The 15,763-nt window shown below is 30.8% G+C and overlaps 1 protein-coding gene across 1 annotated transcript; it reads left to right on the forward strand.

The window, feature by feature from the left end:
* Nucleotides 1-3,260: 3,260 nt before the first annotated feature.
* LOC7473145 (calcium uniporter protein 2, mitochondrial) lies at nucleotides 3,261-5,682 on the forward strand. The gene is made up of 2 exons (XM_002310746.4): nucleotides 3,261-3,945; nucleotides 5,140-5,682. Exons 1-2 carry the CDS (start codon nucleotides 3,385-3,387, stop codon nucleotides 5,611-5,613), a joined length of 1,035 nt encoding a protein of 344 aa, XP_002310782.1. The 5' UTR covers nucleotides 3,261-3,384; the 3' UTR covers nucleotides 5,614-5,682.
* Nucleotides 5,683-15,763: the final 10,081 nt, after the last annotated feature.

Raw genomic sequence — 15,763 nt, forward strand, 5'->3', positions numbered from 1 at the left:
GGAATAAATTATGTTTATTTGGAGATGGGAAGGAGATGAATATTAAATATCATTATTATCTTTTTCTTTTAAAGAGAGATGTAGAAGCACAAATAAGGTTAAAAGGATTTTATTTGTTGAAAAGATAAAATTGATTTTTTTTTAAATATGGTTAAAATAGGAAGTTTCTATTAAAAATATATAAAACTATTTACTCCGCTCCATTAATTTCGCGAATAGAAATTAACCTTCTTTCCCTTTGCTTCCCAAACAAAGTGTCGAAACTCATTAACCTCTATTTCCCTCTCTACCTCCTCTTCACTTGCTTCTTTCCCAAACACACTTAGCTATTAAGGTCATTTGAAAATTACAATATTTCCTTTAAAAAACATGAAATGATCACAGTTAGGTAAAGTTTGGTTAATATGTATACGTTTGAGTGAAGAAATAAAGATAAAGATATAAAAATAAATTTATTGTTTAAAATTTTTTGAAGTGAATTTCTAGACATGTTTCCAAAGACAATATTTAGTATTTTTTATCTTTAAAATATCCATGTAAATTTTTTATTAATTCTAAATTATTCAACTAAATCAAGGATAAACGAGTTCTTGACCAAGTCTTATTCTGGGTCAACTAGATCGCAGGTGAACCTAATTTTTTAACCTAGACAATCCTTCTTCTTCTTTTTTTTTAAACCCTAACTGGTCTAGGCCTTGAGTTGATCAAATTATATGTCAACTTGTCGGGCCGAGTCGGGTTTAATAACTAGAATTATTATATTATTATTAATCTCAATACTCAATATAAATTAAAGTGAAAAAAATAATATCTAATTACTTTTAAAAATATATAAGTTTGATAATAATACATATTAAGGGTAAAATAAAAATTTTAAAATTTTATTTTATCATGTCCACTATTAACTAAATAAGATACAGAAATAATCACTCTATCTTGTATATTTCTTGTTTATTCTTGTTTCCATTATCTTATTTCTTTTATTCTGAAACTATAATTAAACATTACTTTAAATTCTTCTTTAAACCTTGATATCATGATATTATTACAAACCGACTTCTTTAGAAATAAATCTGGTATAGAAAGTTCATAAGATTTCCCGGGAGCGGTTTTTTTGTGTTTGGATTTATGTGTTATTAGGTTTAACAATTATTTTGGACAAATTATTTCCCGGGAGCACATTACTTTTCTTTGGCATGTCCACCAAAGAAAATATTTCATTACTTGAGCGTAATACCATAATATTGAGGGCATTAACCCAAACCTTCAAATTAACTCTTCATAGAAGTAAATGAGTTAATTAAATTAAATTAAATGCTTTACAACATGCAACTCTTGGCAGTAAAGGATGATTTATTATGAAGATTTTATAATCAGATTCATAGACGACGAAATGGAATAAGAATAATCAATTGATTATGGTGGGATTGGGATAAATTGACCATCATCATATCATCTACCAAAAGATCAAAAGTTGATAATTTTATAATCCACCACAAGGTGGAAAACCGATAATGATAAAGTTTTTAAGTCTTGGGAGGTATTTGAGAGTGTGGTTGTGGTTATTTTTTAAAGTGTTTTTCGCTTGAAAATATATATAAATAATATTTTTTTTTATTTTTTTAAAATTATTTTTGATATGAGTATATCAAAATAATCTAAAAACATAAAAAAAATAATTTAAAGCAAAAAAAATTAAAATTTTTCAAAAATATATCCTTAATATTTCTTATTATAATTAGTGTCATTGCTATAACAATAAAATAAAATGAATATATCAAGAAAAAAGAAAATATTTCCCAGCGAAAATAAAATCGGGTTATAAAATTGATTTTTTATTGTTTTTTTAAGTGAACACAAAATGTAATTAATTGTATTTTACGAGCATCATAAAATTTTTCATGCCCAATAAAATCCCATCAAATAGCATAAACTTTAATATCTGTAGCATTAATTTTATCCCTCTAAGAGTAATGAGAAATTTACTTGGAACAAATCCTATTTTTATGGATATGTTCATAAAAAAATATGTGGCGACACGTTTGCGTGAACGCAAAATAGACCCCATCGACCAACCACATCCCAAGCAACCAGGCTCATCTGAGCTGTCCACTTCCAATTTTCCCGTCCCACAAACAACCCTTATAACATGTAAGCAAGTCTATTTTAAGTTTTATATTTACCAGATAACCATTTGCTGCTCTCTTACACGTGTTGAACATGATCATGCCACGTCAGTAATATGAAGTTTAATTTCAAGTCAACATCAGTGCCGCCTACCTCTTACCTGTTTTCTTATGATCAGACGGTGCTTGCCGGTGTTAGTTAAGCAATATTAGCCAACACGTGTACGGTGTTTAAGCATGGCCCGGTGATATTTCTCCTCGTGATTTGGGCCCCATGTCTTTAACTTCTCAATTTCTCGATGCGAATATATTTCAAAAGAATGGGAGCACGGAAACAAACTAGTCCGCCATGTCCAAAACTTTTTCAATACAGTCCCTAGACAATATAATTCAATAATAAGGAATACAATTTAAACGACCAATGAAAAAATAAGTAGGTTATATTAGTGCTATGATGCAATCTTTTATTATTTTAAAAATTAACTTGAAATCTTAATTAATTGGAAATTATTCTAGTAAAAGAAGTTCGGGAATCATGTGATACGTTGGATCCAACTATAATATAATTAACATTTTCTTTTTTGAAGATCATTTTGTTAAATTGATTTCATGTTTTTAATTATAATCACATGATATATAAGAAACTTAATGTAAGAGTTAATTGAGTGATTAAGATGTATTGTATGAGCAAACACACAATTTAAATTTAAACTCTAAGGATCACACAATAATAATTTTTTTTTGAAAAGTTTTTGCATTAATTTTTCTTTTGTCTTAGCAAAAAGATTTATCCCTAAAGACTAACATAAAATCTAAAAATACCATGTTATCATAAAAAATAATAAAAATTATATACTTATTAATTATCATAAAAAAATAAATACAAACTAAACCATCAAAATCTATGGTAATAACTTATATATAGGGAACTAAATTAAATCTTCTAGCATAGTTAGAGGAGTAGTTTATACTTATTAAAAAAAAAAGTTTCCGCTGATAATAAACGAAAACGAATATGCCAAAAATTAGAGGTGGTTATTAAATTTAAAAAAGAAAAAAAAAACAACCACGACATTTTCAATTTCTTCCAACTCCCTCATATTTGGGCAAGCAACTATATAAATGCCCTACCACCTCCCACTTCTCCATCAATGCCCTTCAAAACTAAAAGCTTCCATTTTTACGGCGTCCCGTAATACAAAACCTCTGTCTCTGTTTCGCTTTCATTTCTTTTAAGGTTTTCAGATTTATAACAACAATGTCGCTAAAGAAATCCTTAGCAGAGCGTGTCCTGAAATTCTCCAAAATCCCTAATCAGTACTTGACCAATAGCCGCATTTCATCTTCGCTCCAAACCCGAATCCACCAAAATCCGGCTCAATCCAACACTATACCTGACCATCCTGGAGAACCCGGCATCTTCCGACGATTATTCCACAAACCGGCCATTTTCTCGCCTGAACTCCGGCAACTGCCGATTGGGGAGGGCTTGATTGATAGAATCCGGGGGTTTGACATTGTGAAGGATAGGATCCGGTGGGATGTGTTGAGTCCGCCTCCGGTGGTGACGGAGGAGGTGGCGGCTGAGGAGGGGTTGACGGCGGAGGATGCGAGGAAGTTGTTGAAAGTGGCTCAGTTGGAGGGGCTGAAATCGAGACTGAGAGAAATGGAGAAAACATGGATTTGTTATTCGGAGTTTGTTCGGGTATGCAGTGAGGGGTGTTCTGATCTTGAGTATGGTATTCGAGTAGCGAGGAATCTTGATGAATCCGGGACTGTTGTTGTTCTTGGAAATCTTGTTTTACTGAAACCAGAGCAGGTAAAAAACCAAACTTTTTTATTGTATGATTAGCAGTTCAATCGATTTATTGTGTCGCTTTTTTTGGGTTAATTAATTTGTTTTACAGATTAAAATAATGGCAATGATGGTTCTGTGAAGGTTAAATTGAGTACAATTTAACCGATAATTAACAGATAAATACAAGTTTTGGTTTTGGTTTTGGTTTTTTCTTCGATTTCTGGAAAGCTGAAAACTGATATTTCTTTATGTATATTTTTTTTCTTTCGGCAGGAGAATGAAACTTTTGTTGTTACACAAGCCAGATCTAAGGGCCATTCAGTTTCTACAGTGACAAGATTTGTTTCACTCTTTTGGTGCTTTTTGATGCTCACAAAAGAAAAATTATTTAATTAAATAAATTAAAAATCAGATAGAGAGAAATTGGGACTGGAAAAAAAAATAGAGTGGGTGTTTTTTTGTGGGGAAGAGAAAAAAATTAGAAGAAAAACAGTGAAAGAGATGGGTGTTTAGTTGGTTGATGATGGAGGAAGTGCACATTTAATTGGTTGGTCATGGTGGAATTAGGGTTTTTATACTTGATGATCAGAGCAGAAAGGTGTTATATATCATGATACTCTGGACACAAACCTTAGAATCAGTGATTTTTACTATGGGGAAAAAAATATGCAGAAACATATACCTTGATAATGGAGTTCTTTTTATGTTTTTCCCTCTGCTTTTTTATGGGTAGGAGTGTTAGTAATTGAATTCGTGTAGCAAAAAAGTAAAGAAACAAAAATGTTGGGGGGTTAGATTTTCTGTTCTTTTGTTATATATATTAGCTATTTTCAAAAGAGTCTAGCTAGAATGATCTGGAAAATGGGTCAGCTGCAAGGCTGTAGCTCACCATGTACAGATGATGCAAATCACTAGCAATGACAAAGCTATTTTCTGTTTTTTTACTAATTATTTCACTTATTTAAATGAAGTTCTTAAATAAATAAAAAATTCTTGGCTTTCTTGGATTTGCAACTGAATTTAAGGGTAGTGAGATAGCAACCTGATTTTGATTTTACTGATTTCTTTTGTGGGAGACGAATTTTTTTCCATGATTATTTTCTGAAAAGCAATTTACTTTCATTAGTTGGTTAATGCACTAACAAGATTGATATGCTAAGTGATATAGAGTTCATCTTTTACCCAAACGAGTTTTTCCATCTCTGTTAATTACAGGTATTGAAAGCTATCGGAGGCCTAATTCCATTACCAGCAACCGACCCCAATGATCCAAGAAGAAAGGAGCTGCAGGAAATGGAGAAACAGAAAGCTGTAATCGATCAAAAGGCCGGAACCCTGGTTCGCCGTGAACTATGGTGCGGCCTTGGTTTCTTAATTCTTCAGACAGCTGGGTTCATGAGGCTGACATTCTGGGAACTTACCTGGGATGTCATGGAGCCGATCTGCTTCTATGTTACATCATTTTATTTCGTGGCTGGCTATACCTTCTTCCTCAGGACATCAAAGGAGCCTTCTTTCGAAGGGTTCTATCAAAGCAGGTTTAGTGCCAAGCAGAAGCAGCTCATGAAACTCAACAATTTCAATATGGAGAGGTACGATGAGCTTCGAAAGATTTGTCACCCTCTTCCATCATCTGTGGAGCAGATCCAAGCAATGAATTCACTTGATCAAGCTGGGAAAATATGCTGAACCATTGTTACCAGAAGACAAATTAGCATATAAGAAAAAAAAAATGTATATTACAATTTTGTTGGATTTCCTCTTGGGCTACACAGCCTGTATTTTTAGAATGTAGGTCCGGCTTACTATAGCTTATGATTAACCTTTTCTCATGGAACAAAAGACATGATAACTCTTGTCATTTTCAAAAATGGAACAAAAAAAAAAGGGTTTATAATTGCAGCTTGGCAGTTCCTTGGTCATGAAACGGCAACGTTATTGATGATTGGAAAGGTAATTTAATGGAGGGGAAATGGAATTTGTTGGGTAGCAAAGACGTCAATCAATGAAGTCCCATACGCCAGCTAAAGCCGTATTGATAAAACTAAAATTAAACGTCTTTAGTACTTTATAAAATCCAAATTTCAAATCCAATTCGCTTTCAGATTTGGTTTCACCGTTAATATGAATATTGAAACAAGTTAATATATTTCTTTTAATTGTTTAAATACTAGTTGTGTTGAAGATTGGTAATTAATGTATGGAAATAATGTGAGATTACGGGTTCGAGACTTGAGAACACCATATTTTCTTTTCAACGAACAATAAACATAGTTAATATATATATATATATATATATATATATATATATATTGTATTTTGGTTGCCAGCTTGGTGTTGTGGTTCAAGTGGTTAGGGCGTGTTGTTTATAGAAGGTTGCGGATTTGACTTTTTTAGATGTTTTTTTTTTAGATATTTTTTATTTTATTTTTCAGTGTGGTTTTTATAGAATTTTATTATTTATTATTATATTAATAATGAATAAATTTTCATGTTTTTTTTTATCGTATAATAAAATAAAAATATTAATTTAACTAAGTAGAGTTCATAATCTGAGTCATAAATTTAATAAATTAACTAAATATCAATTAAAAAATTGGGTTAGGATTTTTCATGTTCAAGATGTTGTACCGAATTTTGTTTTTTTGTTTTTTATATTTTTTTGCAATTTTATTATTTAGTGTAAGATTTTTATTGAATTTTATACTTATGGTAAAAACATTTTATATTTTTATCATATAATAATATAAAATAATTAATTTGATTAAGTGGAGTCCATAATGTTAGTAGCAGATTTAGAGAGTTGATTAAATATTAATAACAGAGTCGGCTTAAAATTTTTTAAGTTTGAAGCTTTATACCAAATTTAATAATAATATCAAAAAAAATTTAAATATTATTTTTTTATGATTTAAAACATATGGGTTCAATCCTAGCAAAAGTGCGGGCAATAAACAAGTATTTTACTAACCAAAATAATGCATTTTTTCTCAAATAATTTGTTTGATTTAACTAGGCACTTTCAAATATTAAAATTCTAAGGGTCCGTTTGTATTGCATAGAATTTTTATAAATAAAAATTATTTTATATGAAAAATATTGTTTTTTTAATAGTGGTGAGAGTACCGGAAGTGCCGGGTGCTCAGCTGTGAGCTAATGTTTTTCAGTTTGGAAGGGAAGGTTTTTTTGGTCAGGCTTTATCTCCACCTTACCTTTCAGTGTCTTCGCCTTCACTAGATTTTATCAAGGCGTATGAACTTTGGGTTGGAAAATGGCTAATTTCTGAATTGACCTCTGAATAACTTATTAAATTCAACTTAGCCCCTGATCTTTTAATTTATTATTATTTTCATCCCTCAAACTATCATGTCAAGGCAATGCATCGTCTTTATTAGGGATTTGAGAGGACAGAAAAGAAAACCATTTTCTTGGCAAGTAAAATACCTCCACCCACGTAATCACTACTTACTTTTTTTTTGGGAAAAAGCTTAACGAAAACAGGGCATTGCTTTGAGTCGATAGCTCATGAGATCAAGAAAAAAAAAATGATTTCAATGGTTCCTAGAGGGCAAACGTGTTTCTGGCTAGACTTGAGAAGAAGCCTCTGGGAAATTGGAGGGTCGTATGACTCGTATTGCTCTCGTATTCTGCAGGCTCTTTATACATCTCCCCTGTAATTCCTAATGCCTGGATGGCAGGGAACACTGTTCTTTTTTTACTACTATAATATAACATGATCCCCCCAGAATTCCTGAGGCCCCCCCACAACGGTGCTCACCACCGACCCCATATCCAAATTGTTAGGATAATAATAATAATAATGACAGCAGAAAACTAAAATAACAACGATGATCAAGTATTGTCCCAAGATTTCGATTTTTTTAGGGCTTTAGTTTTGTTTGTTTGTGCATGAACAAGGAGCATCAGATCTCGCTAAAACATCCAAATCTGCCTGCTCCCCCCTCACCTTATAATTAATTTGAGAACTCTGTTTTTCTGCGATCTAAATCACGACCTATTCTATAATACAAAGACGAGATGCCTTCGATCTTAAGGCTTGGAAAACTTATTAATAAGTGATTTCTAGCTATGATAGAATACTACTAGAATTCTTAGAAATACTTATGAAATTTTCTATCCATAAAATTCTTGTTGGTAATTTTTTATCTGTCGATGAGTTTATCAATAATAAAAATACTGATGGATTTACTGATGGGAAAAATGTGCAAAAAAAATTGTCCACTTCAATCCATCGGTATTTTCATCGGGAATTGTGCGATATAAACAGAAATACCATATGCAATTATTTCAGTGATAAAACAATGACACGGTGATATTTACAGTAATTTTTTCCCAACTCTCTGGAATATACCGATGTCGGACTTAATCTGTCGATAATACCGTCGGTAAATATTTAAAAATATTTTTTTAAAAAAATCTATTTAATAGAAATAGAAAATAATTAAATTAATATAAATCAACACTCCATAATACTCGGGTACTAAGTTACTTGGAAAAAAGAAGAAGAAAATCAACTCAAACAAATTTGCAACAAAAAATAAACAACAGTAACAAATAAATAAATTAATTAAAAACAATTTCCACCTAACCTAGAAAACCTACTTCAAACCTATAATCTAGCAACAAATAAAATAATTTAATTGAAATTGAACAACAAAATTAAAAAAAACAATCCAACTAAAATCCAACAAAATTGATTTCATATGAAAAACAAATCATACAACAACATTCATACAATTATCAAGAACAAAAAAATTTAAAATAAAATAAAAAAACAAATATAACACAAAAAAAACACAAAAAAGAGAAAAAAAAATGTTAGCTTAATGTAATTGCGAGTGAAACTGAGAAAAGAAAAAATAAATTCATAAAGTATGTTAAAAAAAACTGAGAAGAAAAAAGAAAACGAGAGAAGAGGACATACTAGCGCGTGGAGGAGAAAAGAAGATAAGAGAAGTAGTTGAGGAGAGAAGAAAAAGAAAGGGACGTTGGTGTTTTTTATATAAAGGGAAGAGAGAAGAAGAAGAAGAAGAATAGGCACGTCTGTTATGAAATGTGGGATTCTAGTTTTTTTATTAGAGCATTTTACCGATGTTTTTACCGACGGATAATTAAATATTAATATTTTTAATCCTTCCGTCAGTGATTCTATCTATAATATTTAATTTAAATTTTAAATTTAATCAAAAATTTTCAGAAACCCCCCAAATATTATTGACAGCTTTTCAATCCGTCATTGATTTCATCTGTAATATTTAATATAAATTTTCAATTTAATCAAAAATTTTCAGAAACCCCTCAAATATCACTAACGACTTTTCAATATATCGGTAATTTCATCTGTAAAGAACAATAATTAATAGTGCAATTGAGAAGTGAACAGTTTCGGAGCTCTCTAAAAATTACTGATAGAACTAATCCGTTGGTGATACCCTTTGTAATTGACATAATGGACAATGCTAGGGAGAAGTGAACAGTTTACCAACGAGTTTGCGGATGGATTTGACCGACGGTATTAATACCGTCTATAATTCCATCGGTATAAAAGACATGTCATCTTACTTTTTTTTTTAATTCTTATCTTTTTCACTGTAATTCTCTTGGTACATATCGATGGAATATTTCCGTCGGTGTTTACTGATAGATATAGCAAGAGAATATTCTGTTGGTGAAATTTACTACAATTTAGTAATGAAAATATTCTATCAATTTTTCTCTTTATATTTGCTAATTATTTGGTAGTGAACTACCTACTATTTTCAAAGCTTGCTCCATTCATATTGAACAATTTGATTTTCCTTGTGTTCAATTGGTTAGCCAAGAAACAATTTCTTTGCATGCCTTCTCTTAGTGTCATGGCAATAACATGATAGTTAGCAATTTTGAAGATTTTGCTAACAATGGCATGCATTTCATGCCTTGGATTTAAAATAGGAAGCTCAATTTGAAATTTTCTACAAACAATGGCATGCGATTCGTATTTTTTTTTATTTTAAAAAGAAGCAAATGGAAAAACTTTTGTGCCGAACTATTTCTTTACAGCTATGCCTTTTGCTTGCAGATCACTATCTCAGCACAAATCCACTACCACAACGGAGCTTCTTTTATAACCTAGCTTTTGTTAAAATATTTTAGGTTTGTGAAAAGCATGCAGGAAATCTGTAGAAGGATTTATTTATTTATTTATTTATTTTCAATGAGTTAAGGTCACCAAAAAACTTATAGTGACATTTAAGTAAAAGAATAAGGACAACAATTTTGTTAATTTAGCAAATAAATAATGCCATTTGCAGAATACGATTGGATTGAAGCTATGTCATGTTTTATTTTTCCTATTAAGTAGAAAAAGTATGAGAAGCGACACCACTATTACATGAATGGTACGATGAGAAAAAATAAAAAATAAAATAATTATCTAATTATTGATATAATTAAATTAAAAAAAAAATATGTAACTGTACAATGAGAAAATTAAATAAAAAACTATCTAATTATTGATATAATTAAGTACTAAAAATACATATTTATTTAATTCAGGTAAGAGAATAAATAAGTGCATGAATATCTTAAATATGTGGAATTCCTAAGAAATGGGTAGAGTTCCAAAGGAGTGTTGAGCCTGATGTTTCCATCGACAACACAATATTTGGCCCATCATCTTGAAATGTCTCACTTGACTGCGAGTTTCTATTTTTGCTTAGCATAAACCATCTTGGAAGAATAGTTATTCTGATCTTATGTGGCCTCTGGGTGTTGAACCCTTTGGATCATCGACACATCATGAGGCCCATTTTTGTTGATGAAAATATCAACGGCTGAGTTGGTCCACAGTATTTCAGGCACAGTTGTTTTACCGATCAATCTTAGACCCTGCTGTTATTTGTTTCTGTTTGATGGAATAAATCTCCTTTATTATTCTTAGGTGACAAACAGGACGGAACACAGCAACGGCTACTCTATTCTGGTTGTTGTGTGACTTAACTGGTCGGGTCTTGAGTTTGTTCTTTAAAAATTATCAGTTTAAGTGCTATAAATTCCAGGATCATTGGAGGCTTATCTGGTTGTTAACTTTAGAGTTTTGAAAGATTAGTCAAGATAAGCATAAACTAACCTGGATACCATTAAAAAAAAAGAAAAAAAAAAGAGACAGACCATTTTAAAGATTTGCAGGGCAGTGCTTGGTAATGTTATTCATCACCCCAAAGTTCTTTTTGAAGTGCGTTTAGGCTGAATTTGATGTTTTTATGTGTTCTTGAATGGATTTTAATGATCCTCAAAACATATATAAAAAAAAACCTGAAAATATATGTCCGATAATATATATTGTTGAAACTTTTGTTTTTTAAAATTATTTTTTCAATTGTTTTAATATATTTATATAAATACTATATATAAAAAATCATTTTAATATATTTTCAATTAAAAAACAATATACACTATGTTACAAAACAGAAATACCAACTCATGGTCATGACCAAAATTTACCAACCAACTTTATAGGAAAGAAAAAAAAAATGATGAGCACCAATATTCCATACTCATATAGGAGATATCAATTAGCTGCATGCCTGCACAAACAATGTCCTCGTTAGTGGTTGCAACTTGCAACCAAGAACAAGCTAATTGTTTGACCACAACTGACTTTCAAATTAAGAGGTATTTTGTCTAAAAATGACCCACCGACAGCCAGATAATGCAACAGAAGTCTGCTATCTAGGAAAAGAGAAATTTACGTTTTTAACTTTTTTTGGGAAAGTTTTAAAGGCGTGCTTGCTTTGAAAAAATATTAATATTTTTTATTATTAAAAAAATAAATTATTTTAATGAAATTCTAAAAATAAATATTTTTTAAAAATATCATGCATTATAATATTAAATTAACACTTATTAAGGTTATCTAAAATAATTAAAAAATAACCTTTCAACATAAACCACTGCCTAAAAAAGAAATAGCAGTACAGCCACTTTTTTTTGGTTATGTAAAATAATAAAAAATAATATTTTAAAAAATAAAACGTAAACCACTACCTTAAGAAGGGATAGCCGTACAGCCACTTCTTTTCGGTTGCCTGTTTTTCCAGAAGCTGATGATGATGACGTCACCTGTTAGTGCACTTCACCAAAATAAAGTAAAGAGCATTTTTACTTTCCTGTCGAGCCCACGTAAAGGAAGAAAAAAGTATAAAGTATAAATTAACATAAAAAATCTAAATAACGAAAATAACTCGAAAAAACAATCAAGTTTAAATTAACGAAAGTCTAAATAATAATTATAAATGTCGTAGTGGTGATGAAAAAGCTTGAATTCATAATTATTAAAAAATAAATTTAAAATCTGATTACGTGATTTTACTTGATTGTTTTTTTGTTTTATTTTATTTGTCCAGTACTGGAATTTTAAATATTTATCAAAACATTATTTATTGCTTTGTCTGGTATGTTAATTCTCAAAACTATCTTTATCTTGAAAAATATATATATAAAAAACCTATTTATTTTTAAAAATAGATATAATTAATTAAATCACCAATGTATTTTTTACACGCTTCATTTTAAAAATGAATAAATATTTTTGGACATCGTGAACAAACAAAGTAGGACTGAGCATTGCTTTCGTTTCTCTCAACAACAGAAGTAGAAACCTTTTTGTGTTTGTATGGAAATGGTTAAAACTTAACAAATCAAATTGTATCATACTGATAAACTTAATTACCAACAGGAGATTGAGTATTTGAATGGATTTTTGCTTTAGTATAATAGATTAAGAGATTAAGTTCTATAGAAGTTGGGATGTTATTTTAACAATTTCCTAGTTAAAAATTAAGAATTAAACTTTCAATTTTTCTTTTAATATCTCTGAGGGGACATCTATTAACATTTGAGATTTGTATTTTAAGATCTCAAACCTCGAGTTCAACCTTTGGAAAATGTGAGATGAGATTTAGAAATGAAAAATGAATGGTTATTGATGAAGTTTCAAACATTCATGTATCCTGTTAACAAGATTTTCAGATTATATAATAAGTTAATTAATTTATCTTAACAATTTCATCCATTCTTCATAACTAATATAGTTGGTAGCTTGTATTTGGTGCTTGATAGGCTAAGATGGCTTGTGGCTAATATATATAAAAGGTCCTCTTTAATAGAAGTGAGAAGTGAGAACTCTTCGATGCTTAAATAAGTATTATTTTAGAGAGACAGAATATAATAATATTTTAGAGAGAAATACCCTGAAAATATATATACAGTAGAGAATGAAAATTATGTACTTTTATTTTGAAGGTCTCATGATGTATTTATAGTCCATAAGTCTTGTTCTTTTGTGAAGAGGAGGGACTGAAGTGTAATTTAGAGAGAGATGTCCTAAAAATATTATTGTATTTTTTCTCTAAAAAGATACTTATTTAAACATCGTAGAGTCCATATCTCCACCAAATATGATCTTTTATAGGTATTAGTCACAAGTCATATTGGTTTGGAAGAATATATGAGATTACCGGAACCAATTAATTACCAAACTATCCAATCTTTTAAATTACTTAGATTTTTAAGACTCCATCGGCACTAATAGTTCAAAGGTAATTGGACCTCCAAATCTTCATTAATATCTGCTATCAGATTTTGAACAATAACTCTGAAAGAAAAATGAAATATTATATGATTAGAAATTAAAATGATAGTTCGAGTGTCAGACAAGTTCAACATCATATCAAACGTGAATTCTTGCAAAGGTTTCGAACCTCATAAATCTAAGGAGAGTAAATTAAAATTTATCCTTACTTTATTTATTTATTTTCCACTTAAGAATCCGTTGTTATTGCAATTTTATTTTATAAGCTGAGAAGAACAGTAAATACTTTCAAGATTGAAATGGTCTTCATCATTCGATGAGCAGAAAAGGACTACTTCATAGCAGCAGTTCAATCACCTTTTATTGATTACTGGTAAACGGTCTCTCTCACTAGTGCTAGTGCATCTCCTTAATGAAGAAAAAAAAATTAATCCCGGGGTCCCATAATCAGTGAAAATCAGAATTTTTTATGCCAAGACAAAACAAGTATGTAGATGTGACTAAAAGCTTAACTTGCTTTCCACACTTACTCTAATGGCGGGCCTACTTTCTGCTTGATCACATCTTCTTGGTAATGTTTTTTTTTTTTTTTTCCTGAAGAAAAACTTATCATCCATAATTGACCATCGCCGAAGGTCTTACACATAATTAATTAAACGAAACGTTATTATTTGCGATTAATTAAGAATGATGATGTCTTTCTCCCTCTGTTAGCATGCGGGCTGACGCCTGGTGATCACAACGACTTGTTTTGTAAACTTATATCAAGTCCAAACCTCTCCCTTGGGGCAAAAACAAAACAAAAAAAACCCTAAAAATGGAAACGCCCTTTTCCTAAAATTGGAGAATTTCTTATTTTGAGTTATGTTTCCCGACAAATTTAAGCCAAAATTATATTAAGAAAAGGGTTCTTCAAAACACATAAGATTGAACCATCCATGGTATACAAGAGTACAAAAGAGAGGGCACTGAGGGTCTTGGCCTGGCGGTAGGAGGAGCTTGTCTCCTCCTGCTGCTCCTGGGTTCGAGTCCTCATGTGCACGTCTGTCACCCCCGCGGTGCCTTACATGCCCACTGGGTTTGCAGGGTGTTTAGTGGGCCGTGGGATTAGTCGTGGTGCGCGCAAGCTGGCCCGGACACCCACGTAAATAAATAAATAAAAAAAAAGAAAAAAAAAAGAAAAAGAAAAAGAGTACAAAAGAGAGGTGTTCAACGAAGTTTCTTGATAAGCTAAAATTGAAAAGTCTGCAAATTGGAACTTGAAACGGGAAGAACTGGTCTCACGAATATCTGGGTCAGTGGCGGTGGAAACTAAGTGTCGGAGCATTAAAGCTCTAGAGCATCTCTGTCACCGTCGCTCGCTCATCTTTTTTGACTGCAGAAAATCAACGTGGACTGAAATATTCCATCGTTGCAGTCTCCAAAAGGAAAAGAGAAGAGAAAACAGAAAAGAGAAAACAGATATTTGTTAGATTCCAAAATTAGTAGTCACCTGGTTTGTTGGGCATGTCAGCATATACCTTTTCGACTATCTAATGATTCCTTGCAAATTCAAAGTTATCAGTTCATCATCTCCATCGTTATCAAATTTACTGTTTTTTTGACAACGTTCCTACCAATGATAATGAAGCTCCAGCTCATTAGTCTTGATGGATGGTTATGTCACAAATTAAAGGTTACAGTAATTACCGTGCTTTAATTTGGTGGCAATCTCAGCATAAGGTGATTTTTTTGGTTTTTAGTACCTTTTTTTTAAATATCGGTGAAAATAACACAATTAAAAAAAAATGAAATAATATAATTGTTACATGTTATAATCGAGGCTTTGATATGTATCTTTGAGAGGTTATTTATTTATTTATTTACTAACTATATTATTTTATTAATTGTTTTTTAAACTGTGCTGTCTATTCCGGCAATATTTTTAATTAACCATGCTAATTTTATTTTTAACATAAAAGAATAAAAAAATATCAAACCAGCATGTATAAAGAAACCTTCAAATGCAAAGCTGAGATCCGGAAAAAGAAAATGTAAGTGAGTACTCCATCCACCGTATAAGATTCAAGCCTTTCTTCATGGAATAAAAAATCAATTTGTGAACTAGCAAAGAACTAAGAACGATTTTCAAGAAAGAGAGATGAGGGAATAATTAAAAAAAAATAAAAAAAATCGGAGCTTTCTACTTTCCTGCGTGCAAACAAAAACAGAAACTTGCAGTGAAAAACTAACAAGACAAAGAAA

The sequence above is a fragment of the Populus trichocarpa genome, chromosome 7, assembly GCF_000002775.5.
Source record: "Populus trichocarpa isolate Nisqually-1 chromosome 7, P.trichocarpa_v4.1, whole genome shotgun sequence".
Classification (NCBI taxonomy): Eukaryota; Viridiplantae; Streptophyta; class Magnoliopsida; order Malpighiales; family Salicaceae; genus Populus; species Populus trichocarpa.

Bases quoted from the DNA above. Each gene is read 5' to 3' on its own strand.
- LOC7473145 (XM_002310746.4), top strand. From the start codon at position 3,385: ATGTCGCTAAAGAAATCCTTAGCAGAGCGTGTCCTGAAATTCTCCAAA. The intron at 3,946-5,139 runs GTAAAAAACCAA...TGTTAATTACAG, and splicing joins TTTTACTGAAACCAGAGCAG to GTATTGAAAGCTATCGGAGG.